This window comes from Alligator sinensis, unplaced genomic scaffold (genome assembly GCF_000455745.1).
Source record: "Alligator sinensis unplaced genomic scaffold, ASM45574v1 scaffold248_1, whole genome shotgun sequence".
NCBI lineage: Eukaryota > Metazoa > Chordata > Crocodylia > Alligatoridae > Alligator > Alligator sinensis.
Genome location: NW_005842130.1, coordinates 2,112,595 through 2,128,302, shown reverse-complemented (window position 1 = coordinate 2,128,302; position 15,708 = coordinate 2,112,595). Strand labels below are relative to the sequence as shown.

At 40.7% G+C, this 15,708-nt stretch overlaps 1 protein-coding gene across 3 annotated transcripts in view; it reads left to right on the top strand.

Moving 5' to 3' along the window:
- ADAMTS16 (ADAM metallopeptidase with thrombospondin type 1 motif 16) overlaps positions 1-15,708 on the top strand; it is a 184,787-nt gene that overhangs the window by 97,984 nt on the left and 71,095 nt on the right. For all 3 annotated transcript variants that reach the window (XM_025205794.1, XM_025205792.1, XM_025205793.1), the window contains exons 12-16: positions 1,299-1,447; positions 7,578-7,750; positions 9,720-9,850; positions 11,077-11,200; positions 11,751-11,995. In XM_025205794.1, the coding sequence (XP_025061579.1) occupies positions 1,299-1,447; positions 7,578-7,750; positions 9,720-9,850; positions 11,077-11,200; positions 11,751-11,995 (822 nt within the window). The remainder of the gene's footprint in view (positions 1-1,298; positions 1,448-7,577; positions 7,751-9,719; positions 9,851-11,076; positions 11,201-11,750; positions 11,996-15,708) is intronic.

The following is a 15,708-nucleotide window of genomic DNA, read 5'->3' as shown; positions in this document are numbered from 1 at the left end:
GCTCTGCCTATTTGCTGTTGATCCCCCCTGATGAGCTTGTAGGCAGCCACCAGGTCTCCCCTCAGCCTCCTCTCACTCAGGCCGAACAGGTTCACGTCCTTCAGTCTCTCCTCGTAGGGCCTGTCCTGCTGCCCTCTCACCAACAGGTGGCCCTCCTCTGAACCCTCTCCAGGCTGGCCACATCCCTTTTGAAGGGCGGCGCCCAGAACTGGATGCAGTACTCCAACTGCAGCCTGACCAAAGTCACATAGAGGGGGAGTATCACCTCTCAGGACTGGCTTGAGATACATCTTTGGACGCGTGACAAAGTATGGCTAGCCTTGCTGGCTGCGGTCTGGCATTGGCGGCTCACATTCATCTTGGAGTCAATAAGGACTCCAAAATCCCTTTCTGCCTCTGTGCTTTCAAGAAGGGAACTCCCCATCCTGTATGTATGCTGTGGATTCCTTCTCCCAAGGTGCAGCACCCTGCATTTGTCTACGTTGAACCCCATCCTATTCTTGTCTGCCCACTTTTGTAGTCTGTCTAAATCTAGTTGCAGCCTCTCTCTCCCTTCAAGTGTGTCCACCTTGCCCCACATCTTAGTGTCATCAGCAAACTTGCAGGCATGTGCCTGCATTTCCTCAGTCCAGAGGGGATATCTGTACAGTTGCAAACTGATTCAATCTAGGCAGTTTAGACTAACCTGCAAAGATTCAATCAGTTCAGGCTCTGGCTTTTTGAATGTCTGTCCCTAGCCTAGGTGTTGTAGAATGAAAGCATGAAAAAATAGATTTGTAAGTACAAGGTACTGAACTGAAAAAAATGATATGTTCTTATTTTAGGGGAGTTTCACAAAAAAGGTTTTCTAACAGGCGGTGTCATGCCTCATGATTAAATGTTTCCAGTAAAACTAATAATTTACTATGAACAAGTTAAGTGTTCAAATTTTTATCTCAGTATGTCAGATCCCTACATGAGATTTCTGTGATTCTTGTTATATTTTGCAGTGCTTCAAATCATTTGTAGGCTTGGAAAATAAATTAGAATATTAAGTATTGCTGATATAAATATCCTTAAAAAAGCTTATAAAATCTATATAAAAGACCATATTGTACCCTGGCATTTTCCTAGTGTGTCTTCTTTAGTAACTTCAGTGGGGATGCAAAGGACATCATCCAGGGCAGAATTTACTTCATATTGTCTTTAGCATATATGAAGCTTCGTAAGCCTTTTTAAATCGATAAAAAATAGTCTGTGCGTTGAAGTTACAAGCAGTGACCATAACAAACCTAATGCCCAAATCTTGAATGTTGTAGTGGTGTCGTGGTGGACAGTGTGTCAAATATGGTGATGAAGGACCCAAGCCAACCCATGGGCATTGGTCAGACTGGTCCAGTTGGTCACCTTGCTCTAGAACCTGTGGAGGAGGCATATCTCGTAGAGAGCGACAGTGCACTAATCCAAGGTGAATATATACATATGTTTATACCTAATCTTTCTTAATTTATTAATGACATTGAGCAGAAAACAGGTATAGATTCTAGTAATGTTTTTAGAATTGTGAGTAGTCTTTGTTAAACATTTTTATGGCATGTTGACAATCCATAACTCAAATATTAACCTCTACTACAAACATTTTTGTTCTGGTATATTAAACAGTACTGTATTAACCAAATCAAAGTCAGATAAATTAATACAATGGGGATTTGGAAGTCTGTGAAAGGAGTACAAGAGAAGATGTCTGGCTTCATTATTTAAAGTAAATTAATTTGTGTTAATTAGAACTAGCCAAGTCAACCTGAAATTGGATTTTTTCCAGATTTTTGGCAAATTGAAAAAAGTTCAAGCCTTTTAAATGACAGCAAAGGAAATTTGGAAATAAATAGCTAGGGATGTCCTGAGGATTTCCTGTAGCCTGGTGGTTGGGGCAATATAATGAGAGGTAGTAGATCAAAATTCAAAACTGTGAAGCAGGCTGAGAGTATGGGCGAGTTGCTTAACCACAAAAATATATAGTGTTTGGAAGTTAACAACATGGTGTCTTTTCCAGTTGTTTTGTGAATGGCACCTAGGACAGCACAAATGTTTTGTGTTGGGCAGGCGGCTGACCTCATTCCTTTGGGCATTTATGATTTTTTTTTCTTTTTTTTTTTTTCATTTTGGTTTCCAACCAAGCTATTCAAAATATTTAACATGAATATGCAAGCATTTCCAGCCTTCTCAAACTATTTTTTTTCCCCAAATATTTTTTTTTGCTGAAAAAATGGCACCTGGTTTAATCACAAACAACAAAACTGGTGAAGGTTCAAGTGTACTTCTGAAAGTTCTGTTTAGGTATGTGTAAGGACACAATCAACTCTCAAGAGCCTGGAACCCAGCTGCAGCTGGTCAGTCTATAATAATCTGCCTGGCTGGGAGAGCTGGAACTGATAAACCTGCTAAGGAAGCTGCAGCTACCAGGAGGCTTAAGAACTCATGAAGGGAGTGTTAGAAGGGGAGAACAGGCTGTGGAGAAGCACAGAGCCAGAAAACTCCCCTTTTATTGTATGAAGGAAGACAACAGGTGTTTGTTTTGTTTTGTTTTGTTTATCCTGGTTTGATTGATTTTTTTTAATTATGGTTGCAAAGGTTTTCTGAAAGAAATAAAACTATTTTGAAAGCCTGAACCAGAGCTGACAGGTATAGGTAAGGAACCAGGGTAAGTGACCTGCTGACAGTATGGTAATCAATGGAAAAAATACATTTTAGCTGTGGCATAACTGAATCACGTTTATATTAAATGAAAGTCAAAAGAAAGTTCTTCCATTTAATCTGAGTTGCAGAAACTGACAGAAACTAAGCTTGTCTGAATTCATATTTAATACTGAAAGGCTCCTCCTGCCTTATAGCCTGGGTCAACTCAGCAAAGCAGTCAGGTTTCTACCCTACAGCCCTTGTTAAGTGGAGTGAACCCTGTTACAACTAATCAAGGCTAGCTGCCCTCCAGTAACTTCCTTTTGATTGGTTGTGGGGATGCTTTTAAGCAGTTCCTCCAACACCTGAGCCTTGCTGCACAACCTACTGCTCTCCAGTCTGTGAGCAGCCCCTGTCCAGCAATATCTCTGACTTTCTTGGTTCCTGACCTGCTGTTGGCTTTGGATTTCCCTGCAGATCTGTTTCCTGGCTCCTGAGCCCAGTTTGGCTCTGCTTTTGGACTTTGCCATGTGGATTGTCCCCTGAATTTGGTAACTAGGCTTCTGATTCCCTGATCTTGACCCTGGCTTGGTATTTGGCTCCTGACTCCTACTTTTGTCCCATTCCCAGCTCTACCCACTAGGATGGCTGGACTGATGGATGATGACAACTTGTGCAGCCATCAGATTACCTGGAAGGCTCACTGTAGGATGATTCAGTCACCAGGTCAGATTTCTGGACCTGAACTGGTGGCTGTGCTGCAGCATTTTCAGGCCCAGACGGCTGCCCTGCTGGTTCAGAATACCTCCTACCAGCATCAGCTGCTCAGCCAGCCACCTTGGTGATTCCTGCTCCCAAGATTCCATTGCCAGGCAGATGTTCTGGTGACTCCTGTAGGTTTTGGGGACCTACAGGGGTCTACTTTATAAATCAATGCTATCTGGCCTTCAGGTTGCATCCCCAAATGTATGCTTCAGACACAGCCAGAGTGGGGCTGATAATCAGTCGCCTGATTAGAGATGTGTTGGCCTGGACATCCCTGCTTTTGGAGGCCTCAAGCCACTCCATTATCAAATCTGAAGCCTTTATTGGGATGATAGGTAGGATCTTCAATGACTCAAATCACATATGCACAGGAGAGTGGGACCTCCAGCCTTTGAAAGAGGGCCACTGTCCTGTGTCTAGCCATGCCACAGAATGTAGGTGCCTGGCTGGAGTAGTAGAATGAGGCTGCACAACATTTCCACTTTTGCCAGTGGGGGGGGGGTTGGTGGTTGGTATCAAAGATGAACTAGCCCAGGTTGAGCTTCCAGCAACTCTTCAATCTCTGAACTAAGATTGATATTCTCCTGACTGAATGTCAACAAGAGAAGGGGGACTTGCCCCAGTCTGCAGGACTGCCCTGGAATCCAGAAAAACTCTGTATTGCTATCTGTGGCACCCGGGCAGGTTGAGGCAACTAGCAGGAGACTCCCCTGAAGAAAGGGTGCACTGCTGTTCCAGGAGTCTTTGTCTACTATGGAGAAGCGGAACATTTTGCCCAGACCTGTCCCCAAAAAAGAAACTCCAGTTTCATTGACATGAAACCAGCCGTCCCAGCCTCTTAAGATGGGTACAGTTTGGGCCAGCCTCCTATCCCACACCTAGGAGGAGGATTGAGGGGGACATTTATGATTTTTAAACTCTTCCTGCTGGTGTTCAGGCAGTGTGGAGGCAAAGAAGGAAGTAAACTTACTGAAATGAAGGCAAAAAAGGAAGAGGAGGAGTAGAAGGAACACAGGAGGAAGAAAGCTAGGAGAAAGGAACAGTCTGCTGGAGGAACATAAGTGGAAGAGAGCAGGTTAATGGGAACAAGTAGTGATGTTTCGACACTAACAGAAGATATAGTGACATTAATTTAAGGTGGCCATTCCCATTTCTTCTATGGCACAGAGTCCTCTGTTGTGCAGGGCTCTAAGCTGTCTGAAGTGGGGGGGGGGGGGGGGGGGGAGGGGAGGTAGGTGGTTAGAGCTCAGGTAGCTCTCAATCCATGTTGAAGCTGACCAATTGCAGGAGAGTTCATTTTTGAAGGACAATGCTGTGTCAATGGTGGTAGTGAAGAAGTTTTTCTTCTCCATTGCAGTTACATCTGCAAAGTGCCATACAGCAAAATGGTTCTGGGTGGTGAATGTCCTGGTTAAACCAGGTTGTCTCTGCCCAGAAAGCAAGTCATCTATAGTCTGCTGTGGCAAGTTTGCCATTAGCTTTGCAAACAAAGCTGCTTGTATCTAGCCCAGCTCGGGGACCACCAGTTTAGCTGCAGAATCAGTTTGGGGTTTGGGAAGTTCAGTCTCATCTGGTTTATGTGGATCAATTTTAATTGTTGTCACCTGTTCATGGGAATGGGGTAGCTGTTTGAACTGGACCCATGCTTATAAAAGCCAGCTGGGAGAGATCAGGACCACTTCTGGTGGTGCTTGTTAGTGCTTCCCTTTGGATGTTCGTACATCTGTGATTGTTCGACCTTACTTAAAAAAACAAAACATGTCTTGATGCTGACTCCCCAACCAACTATCACTCCTCCAGTCTCCCCTTTTTTGGTGAAGGTCATTGAATGCATGCTTGCTTGACAACTACAGGTGCATCTGACACTACAGGATTCCTGGTCCCACATCATTCTGGCTGTCATCCTGAGTGTAGTACAGGGATTACACATGTGGCATTGTTTGATCTTCAGTTAGGGATTGTGAGGGAAAACTGTACCCTTGCTAGATCTTTCACCAGCCTTTGATACAGTTGACACATTTACATGACCCGGTGGGTATTCATGAGACCACTCTGAATTAATTTTTCTCTGGAAGTCCCAGAGCATGGTGATGGGTGATGCTAATCGTTCTTTTGGGACTTGTTCTGTGGGGTCCCCCATTTTGCTGCTCCTCCTGTCCAGTGGGTATCTGAAGCCACTGGGTAAGATTGTAATGACACACAACTCTCTCTCTCTCCTTTTCCTCCTGCCCAGGCCTGCTGTAGTCTCTGTCCTTACCAGTGCTGGGCTGCAGCTGGGGATTGGATGTTCATGAACCAGTTAAACTGAATTCAGACACCTGTGGTAGTTGGCACACTTCACAACTTGGAAGTGATAAGGATGGGACAGCTATCATTTGTTGGGGCTTAGCTTCCCTTATCACTCAGGTTCACATCCTTGTCATGTTCCTTGTTCCTTTGCTGCACTTGGGTTTCCAGGCTGCAGTGATGACTATGGACACCTTTCATCAACTCCATTTCGTTAGAAGACTGTGATCCTTTCTTTCAGATTTGGGTTTGATTACCATCATCCAGGCTTTCATACCCTGAAGGACAGACTACTGCAGTGCTCAAGGTGACATACATCCTGGTCTTTCTGGGACAGTCCATTAAAAAAAACCTGTCCTAGGTTTCCCATCAGATTGGTAAAATATGCTTTTGTCACATTTCTAGGAAACTCTGGGCCTGGATATCTTCTGAAAACATTGTATTTGGGCAGGTCTTCAGTAGGCAGCGCTAAGTTGTGGGCCATTGTCTGATGTTTCTTCTATTGCATAGTATTTTATTTTACTATTTTAATCTGTCTTTTTATTTCATTTATATGCGGCAAGGGGTTTTTGTGATATCTTTTATTGGACCAACTGTATAGTTGAGAAAGAAGTCTGATAAGCTTTTGGGAATACACTGACCTTCCTCAGGTGTCTGAAAGCTTGTAAAACTTCTCTCCCAACTCCGGTTAGTCCAATAAAAGATATCACAGAAACCTCTTGCCTCATGTTTCCTGGACTATCATACAACAACACTCCAATCCCTTCTAATTTATCTGACTTTTATTGCAAACCATGTTTATTACATTTATACACAAAGATAAAATAATATCTGTAAATACTATAGCAAGTTTCACTCTATAACCTGTAGCAGAACTTGGATTTTCAGAATCTCAATGTTACTTTAGGGGAGTTCCCTGATGAAAAATATGTGCAACTCAGCCCTTGTGATGCAGGCCCTCTTTTACTTTCACGAGCATTAATTCACTAACACAATTTAAATATGTAAATTTTAAGACGTGTATTACTGTTTTGTTATGCAAGATCTTTTTAAGCTCTCATGTATAATGGGGGTCGCAACAACTTTTATCAGAGAGATGTTCCTTTTCTCCCCTTCCCCATCACCCTTTTATGATATATTTATTTTGCACAAGCTCCTGTTACATTTTTATACAGATTTTTAAATAGTCAGATATTCCACACCTGCTTTAATTCAATCAGTGCATACTACAATTTGTCTTGTAGTTGGAGAAAGCCTCTTGAATTAGTTGTAAATGGCACTCAGTAGGAGATAATATATGTAGAATTTAAGTTATGTATAATCTCACAGATCTGCAATTACATACGACTGCCCTTGGGGAATGCACCTGTGAGAATAACATGCAATCCATACAAAAGTGCATCAAGGGCCATAGAAAGTACTTAGATTTAACATGCACTTAAAGTTTATTATAGTCATTCAAGGAGTATGAGCTGGCCTCTATCCTGAGCATTTGTTATTTTGATCATCCTTCTGAAAAGACACATGCAACGAATATGAACAGTTGGCACAATTTAGTGCTCTAACACGTGTCTAGGTTCAAACTTATATGTGTAGTCCAGTCTTCAGCAGACACTTAACTTTCAATAAAAAACAAACCAAAGTGAGTAAACAACAGCAAAACAACATATTACAGCCACCTATAATAGCTTTTGAAGAGGATATGTATATTGAAAACACAAACATGTTTGTTAATGAGCAATTTTTTGGGTTTTTTGTCAAATAAAGTTTTATAGTTAAAATTAGTATAATATTGAAAATGGAAGCATAATATTAATCTAAACTGTTAAGGGATGCTTTCTGTGGTATTATTATTTGTATTAATTTTTCAGGCCATCCCATGGAGGAAAGTTCTGTGAGGGCTCTACTCGTGTGATGAAGATTTGCAACAGTCAAAACTGTCCTAAAAACAGCGTTGACTTCAGAGCCATCCAGTGTGCTGAATTTAATAGCAAGCAATTTAGGGGATGGTACTACAAATGGAAACCTTACACTCAAGTGGGAGGTAAATCTCACGCATGCTTTATTTCACACAGATCAAACTGAGTCTTTTTTTACTTTCTCTCTGTCTCTGTCTCTTTTTCATGTATGGCAGGGTAGTACTATAGTAGAAAATTTAGTCCAGAATTCTTCATCATTTGTACAGATAAGATACTTTACAAAAAAAGCAGCAATGCATTTCCATGTATAAAAGTAGGGTCAAATGTTGAGTGTACCAAAATGAAGTGTAATCTTTCGATAAGTTAATGGCTTCAACACAATCATAGCTACATCAATTTAGTGGCATACTTCAGTCCTTCCTTCTGCATTATATCTGTAAAACTGAATTAAACTTTGCTCTGTGTCAAGTTTCCACAACATAAATGATACTGACAGATGTTGTATATGCTGTGTGCTGATATTGAAATGAGATCATTCAGACATATTAATATGAAAATTCCATTTATAATGAGTATTGAGTAACCAGAAAGTTCAACCTTCAGTTATCAAAAGATAGTAACTTTCCACGCATTAAATGTCTTGTTCCTTCAGACTGTACCTGATGTCTTGTCCCTTCATTAACACACTTCCCCAGCTTATTGTGTACTCAATAAAACAACATAGTTGAATCAGAGATGTCATGCTTATCACTGTGTTCTGTCCCTGCTGTCTTATTAGATTGTGTCATAAGCTAATTACAGACGGTCAAATAGCCCAAGGCTGAATCAATTCAATCTTTGCAAGTTAGTCTAAACTGCGTAGATTGAACCAATAAGCAGGTGAACAAACACTGACTTTTGATTCTGGAAATGCCTGCAGTGACTAAGGCCAGAAGCAGGGGGTATTTAGAGCATACCTCCCTGTTCTGTTAGAGCTAACAGCTTGGGCCAAGGCTAGGCCAGTCACCCTGCAAGGGAGGGTTTTTGGGGAGGGTTGCAAACCATCCTGGGATGCTGGGGGCTGAAAGTTAACTGGAATCTGGAGGGGATCTGGGACAGAAGTTCAATAAAGAGATTTAACCTAAATCAGTTAAGTCTGATACTACATCCATCCAGGTTTATCTTAAAATGTTTTCAACCATTTCAAAAGAGGCTTATGTACACTGAACTTCTGTTGTGTTTACAGATTTGAACCAGTTCCCAATCACTTACACTGGTTTATGTGTAATTTCTGTCCCTAGCCATAGATTTTAGGAAGCAGGAAATTATTTTTAGTGACATGAGAAAACCCATTTTGTGTTCTTTTAGAGGAAAGAGAGCAAAAAGGATCTTGTGATATGGAGTGATTTAAACTAAACTGTTCCTGATTCTAAAAAAATAAAATTGTTTAGATGTCAAGGATTTTTCTTAATAAAGTAATTAATGTAATCCATTAGGGAAGCTTTATACCAGTAGGATAGTCTTTCAGCAAAATTTTAATGCCAGTTCCACACATATTTAAAAGAGCAAATAGTAAGGAAGGTACAATTACAATTAGTATTCTGTTAATGAAGTAAGCAATTAAAGTATATTTATCTGCATGTATGAAGCTGGGAGCCTCCTAGGCTGGAAACAGACATAAACCATGGAGCTCAATCAGCTGTGCTGTGACATATCACAACCAGTGACAAACATTTTCATGACTTTGCTTCTTCATTTCATTGAACACCCAATCAAAATTAAGTATTGCTTAAAACAAGCCCTATTTCTACCAAATAAAAGTACCATCCTTGGTCCTTGTTGAAAATATAGTTCAGTAATCTTAAAAATGTAATGATTGGCAGCTCCATCAGTTACTTAATTTTAAAATTGATGGTAAGTAAAATAAAAGGAAATAAAAATGCTCTGTTATTTCATTTCCAAAAACATGGCTTTTGTTAGATATCTGGCATGCTTAAAACTCTTGACTATTTATCTTCATTTTTATATGTTTTTTTTTTTTAAACAGCAGTGGTCATAAAGACAAATAAAACAATGTTCCTTTTAATGTGTAGTTTGTTTTGTTTTGCATTTTAGATCAAGATTTGTGTAAACTCTACTGTATTGCTGAAGGGTACGATTTCTTCTTTTCTCTGTCAAACAAAGTAAAAGATGGGACACCATGTTCAGAGGATAGCCCTAATGTGTGTATAGATGGGACTTGTGAGGTAATAATGAAACAAAGGTACTTCTGTTTTGCAGATAACTAAGATATTGGTTATTCTTAGATTACTAATAGAACAAAGTAAATGACAGTGATTTATTCTCAGTCATCCTTTATGTAGGGAGAGATTGTGCAACCTTTGGTCACATTGGTGAGAATGTATTCCCATTCAGTTTGGAACTATAGACATGCTCCTGGAGGGGGAGAGGGGCGGGGGGAGAGAACGGGAGCACTTTAATTAGCCGCTCTAATTAAAACACCCGGAGCATCATGTGTATTAGCACCCCTGCACTGAAAAATGGTGGCAGGGGTGCTTTAACTAAAGCTCATCAAATGAACTTTAGTTAAAGAGCCCCCACTGCCATTTTTCAGTGCAGGGATGCTGGTACACGTGATGTTGGAGGCTGCTTGAGTGCAGTAATTACCACGCTCCAGCAGACTTGATTAACTGAGTCTGCTCCAACACACTGTAAATACAACACATTAGAGCAGCCTCTCTGCATGTATATAAGTGCCCTGTGTTTGAGACCAAGTAGTCAAAAGTGGATAAGACATGCACCATCTACTCTTTAATATTGATGGTGCCTTTCACTTACCCCCAGGTGCTAAAAGGAGCAAACCCTTTGAAAATATATTGGTTTTATTATAGGTTACTAGATGTTAGTAGCATATCTGATTTTATGATGATCATGATGATGAGGTTTTTTTATTTGATATTTGGTCAAAAGAACATTTTAATGTAACAAAGAACATTCAAATGTAACTAAGGAACCTCTAGACATGCTCTGCAGGCCTTCATCCTTAGATAGAAGTGCAGTGAAAGAAAGGTGCTCTTTTTTTACATTGGCCATAAATCCTACATGCAGCAGTGGATTGCTATATGTGTATTGACCTGATCCTTTGAGCTACTGAGCACCTCCCTCCTACCAGAGGAAGGAAAAGATGATTTTCACCTGAAGGAAATGTTCAAGATCAGGCTGGTTGTGAGACTCATAACACTTCTGGAGGGGGATGCAACTTTATTTAGGTTTTAGGTGAAGCTGATATGTTTTAAACAATCTTCATTGAATCTTAGTGCTTACCATTATAGATGTGAATTCCTTCAAAGATAAGAGAGGATGTTCTATTGAAGAGTTCATACTTTACTTTTCCCTGTACACTTTTTGAAGAATTATCATTGATTTTGTGTTGTTCATACTTTTGCATAATAAAATGTACCTTATTTTGCAGGCAGTTGGGTGTGATAATGTCCTGGGTTCTAATGCTGTAAAAGATGCTTGTGGGGTATGCAAAGGAAACAACTCAAGTTGCAAAATTTATAGGGGCCAGTACATCAAACAGCACTATACAAACCGTGAGTATTATGAAGATTAATAGCACTTCATATTAAGTAAGCCCTACTACAGAGAGTCCATTGGAAGTCTAAAATCATTGCGAGAACAAGAATATTATTCACTATTCCAAGTTTTCTTATTTGGTTTTCTATTTTATCAGTGGCTGCCTTCATTTTGGGTTTTTGTCAGTGGGGTGTATAGATTATTTATTCTACTAATAATTGTTTTAACTATTTTAAGGATTGTGTGAAAACTATATCTGTCTTGGTCCAATTATTTTTTTAAATTTGTTTTGCAAAAATAAGGGGTTCCCCTGCAAATCAAATTTCTTTCTGATCAAACTATTCGGGATGTGCTCTACAGCACACGTGATAGTATCCCGCCTTATTCCCCTATCCTTTTACTTGTCTACTAACACCCCAGTCCTTCAGATAAGTAGGCATTTAACTAACTTGACTACCCATGACTAAGCCCTTCGATCTTGATTAAATTGTGGCACAGTGAAACATGCATAAGTGTGCTTAGGTGAGGGTGATGTTCTTATTTTCTCTTTCTCTTATCTTTATCTAGAATATTACATAGTAGTCACTATTCCTACAGGAGCTCAGAGTATTCGTGTTCATGAAATGAATGTCTCTACTTCCTATATTTCTGTTCGCAATCCATATAAAAAATATTATCTTAATGGCTACTGGACTGTGGACTGGCCTGGCCGATACAAGTTTTCGGGCACAGTGTTTGACTATCAGAGACCATATAATCAACCAGAGACCTTAACTGCTGCAGGACCTACGAATGAAACAGTAATAATAGAGGTATGTTTGGGGTTTTTTTTCTGAAGAGTTTAGGGTGAATATCTGTAAGCCTAAAGAGAACTATTGTATCTTGTATGTTGTTCTTCTCTCTTTTCCATCTGTGTAAATGGTAAATGCTGTTAGTACATTTCCTTAGCATAATTTGAGAAGGGTGAAAAATTAGAATAGGATTTTCTGAGAGAAGATGTTTTGATTTGCTTGTGTGTGTTACCATGGAGGTATTACAGCAGAAGTACAAACTTGACTACTGTACCTTGAACTAATTTTAAATTAAAATACCAGTCAGAAGCTTCACCTTTCTATGCTGTTAACTGACATCGTTGAATAAATACCATGTGTTAGTATCCTCTTGGGAGTGATGGAGATTAAATGGGCTCTGTAAGCAAAGGCTAATCGTAATGTACATCTATATGCATGAGGTGTGATAATCCCTGTTCTGCTTCCCTGTGAACATTGTGACAATGGTTTTTCATGTATTACATTATTCATGTGGCTTAAGAATGCATCTAAAATGGAGAGATTACACCACAATGGAATGATAGCCTTTGTGATACTTGGACTCATTGTCATTTCATTACCGGCAGAAAAATGGACAAGTGTTTTCTATCAATAGTTCCATTGCAATTGGGGCATCCCCACTCATGTTCAAATTCTTTCACTATATTGGGGCTGTTGTTAAAAATAATGACTCATTCCATTGGGATGCCAAAGCCTGACACTTGCACCATGGCCTTCTTGACCGTTGTCCTTTCAACACCAAACAAGAGTGCCAGCATGCTAAGTTTGTAGTCAGCTTCTACTACGTAGTAGCTGTCCTTCCCCCAGGGATTGCATTTTACGTTTGGTCAGACTGTTGGACTACTATTAGACCAAGCTCTTCACAAAAATACAGAAAAATTAGCCTTCCTCATCAAAGTCATTCTTTGTCAGTCCATAACTGCCTTGTAAATAGGATCAGAAGTCATGGAACACTACTATAGTCTCTTGTGTGTTTGATTTGGTAACTGGGAAAAGCATTTGATTCCTGTTGTAAATTTAGAGATGTTCAGGTGTTGCTGTGACAGGACACTTCTCCTGTCTATAAATAAATTAGTCTTTGAGCATTTGTCTATCAGATGTAAAAAAAAAAAAAAAAAAAAAAAAAAAAATCAATTTCCATAAATGGGAAGATAAAGCAAACTTCTGTATTATGGAGATAAACACTATATCCTCCAAACATGGCTAAATATGTTTCAAAATTGCAATATTGCTACCAGAATTCCCAGACTGTTGTGTACCACAGGGATATCTGTGCTGAGAGATCCCTTACAATTTCCTCAAGCCAGCTGTTGCAGGTCTGTGAAATACCATCTCAAAATTTCTAGACCACACAGCTGTAAACAAGGTTGTGAAGACTGCTAAATGCAGAAAGGCCAAAATGATAATGTGATCTTTGCTTGAAACTGGGCATGTCTACATGTGCAATTTAATGTGCATTAATTTATTTTAATGTGCATTAAAGTGTTACAAAAAAACATGCTCTTTAGCTAATGTGCATTAAAATAGGCTAATGCGTCTTTTCCTAGTATTTCACAATGGAGGGCACTTACACACATGCGGGGAGCCTGCTCTGATGTGCCGGAAATCCAGTCCATCAGGGTAGACTCGATTAATTAAGTCTGCTGGAGCACATAAATTGACATGCTCTGGCAGCCTTGGATGTCACATACATCAGCAGTGCAGCACGTCTATGCTGAGAAAATGGTGGTGGTGCACTTTGTGCTTTAGTTCAAAGTGCATGGCCACCATTTTCTCAGCACAGAGGTGTGCTGCTTCATTGCTGATGTATGTGTGTTCCTGACATGGCACTGGGTGCGTTTAGTTAGCATGACTCACCAATTAAAAGTGCCTGGTGCCACATCAGGAACATGTGTAAAAATACCCAAAGGTACTAGATTTAATGTGAATAACCTAAAGCACATTAATGAATGTGTAGACACAGCCTGTAACTCTCACTGTGTATATTGTATAAATTAGTTCCAAGTCAGGAAAAATAGGAGCTTCCCTTTCTCCTCCTCCTTCTATCTGCCTTGCTACTATCAAGTGTGCTGAAATTTACCATAGTCACTACCTTTCCCAAACTTGATCTTCAGGCCCTTTATGTACCTGTGCACAAAACACTGCTTTTTCCCACACCTATGTCCTTAATAGTTTTCACAGGAGAGTAACCCAGAATAGTGTCAAGGACAGTTGTCTTTGCTTCTGCAGGAATAATCAATTCACCTTTGCTGCTTTGACTACTTAGGGATGCAGTGTAAGACCTGCCATAATAAAACAAATCAGTGACCCATTGAACTTAGCATACTGTCTCTGCCAGTAGTATATTTTTGGAGACTGCAGGGAGCATAAGGTGATTCTCTAGGTCATTTGCTGGACTGTGACTTGGGACCTGATCTTGGAGTTCCTAGGTCTGCCATAGGCTTCCTGTGTGACCTGGGGATGTCCACTTAGGGAAAGTCCAGTTTGGTCTTATAGAAAGACACCTACATTTAAGCTTTGGAATAGCTTAGGCACCATACCTGAGGCAGACAACCAACTTGGATCAGACCTGGGTGCCAAGGATCCCAGCACAGCCAATGGGGAGACTTTACGCTTGTCTGCCACAGTACCAGTGGTGTTTCTGGCCAGGCTGAACCTTAGCCTGAGCCTGCCCTGCCCATTTTGGTTGGCAGGTATACTCCAAATCCAGTACACTGTTGAGTCCACTCGGAGATCATACCCAATGGATATTCATCCTCAATGGACTAAAAGCTTAGGAATGATCTCAATGTTATGCACCTAAGTGGACCCATAGGCAAACTGCTAGGTTTGGAATATGGAGATCGATGGAATGTAGTTGCAATCCAGATGGCAGGGTTAGGCACCATATGTGCACAATAGGGAGAAGTAGACATCAGCAAGGGGAAATTTGGACAGTCTGGTGGAGCTGAGAGGTAGCCAGTAGGAATCTATAAGCCCAGGGTTTTGTGTGAAAGCCCCTTCCACTGGAGATGAGGTACCTGAGTGAGGCTGCACATTCAGTGCTTCCGATCACTTCTGATCTAGACTAGATATCAGGAAGCGCTACTTCACAGTCAGGGTGGCTAGGATCTGGAACCAACTTCCAAGAGAAGTGGTGCTGGCTCCTACCCTGGGGGTCTTTAAGAGGAGGCTGGATGAACACCTTGCTGGGGTCGTTTGACCCCAGTGCTCTTTCCTGCCATGGCAGGGGGTCGGACTTGATGATCTGTCAAGGTCCCTTCCGACCCTACAAACTAGGAAACTATGAAGCCTATTCCTATTTCTGCAGGTAGGCTGGTGGTGACAGTACCCTTCTGTGTATGACTTGTGAGTATAACACTCACCCAAGAATTGGGAGACCTGGGCACAAGGCCCTCGTCAGCCTGAGGGGATTCAAATTTATGTATTCTGCTTTCCAGAATGCCCTAAACACCAGTCTGTAGAACAGTCTGACTGGAGGAGGAGACCTTGGTTCAGCCCCTACTTCTGGTCTTTTTATGTATTTTACCTGTATTCATTCTTGTTTAGGCAGCTATCTGATCCAATGAGATTTTGCCATTAATTTCTCTGCATTTCAGTTCCCCATCCCAGTCTTCAAGGGCTGCTGTAAGGCTAAATCTGTTAATGACTGAGAGGACCCTGGTTACTAAATCCTTGATGCATTTGTCTAGCTA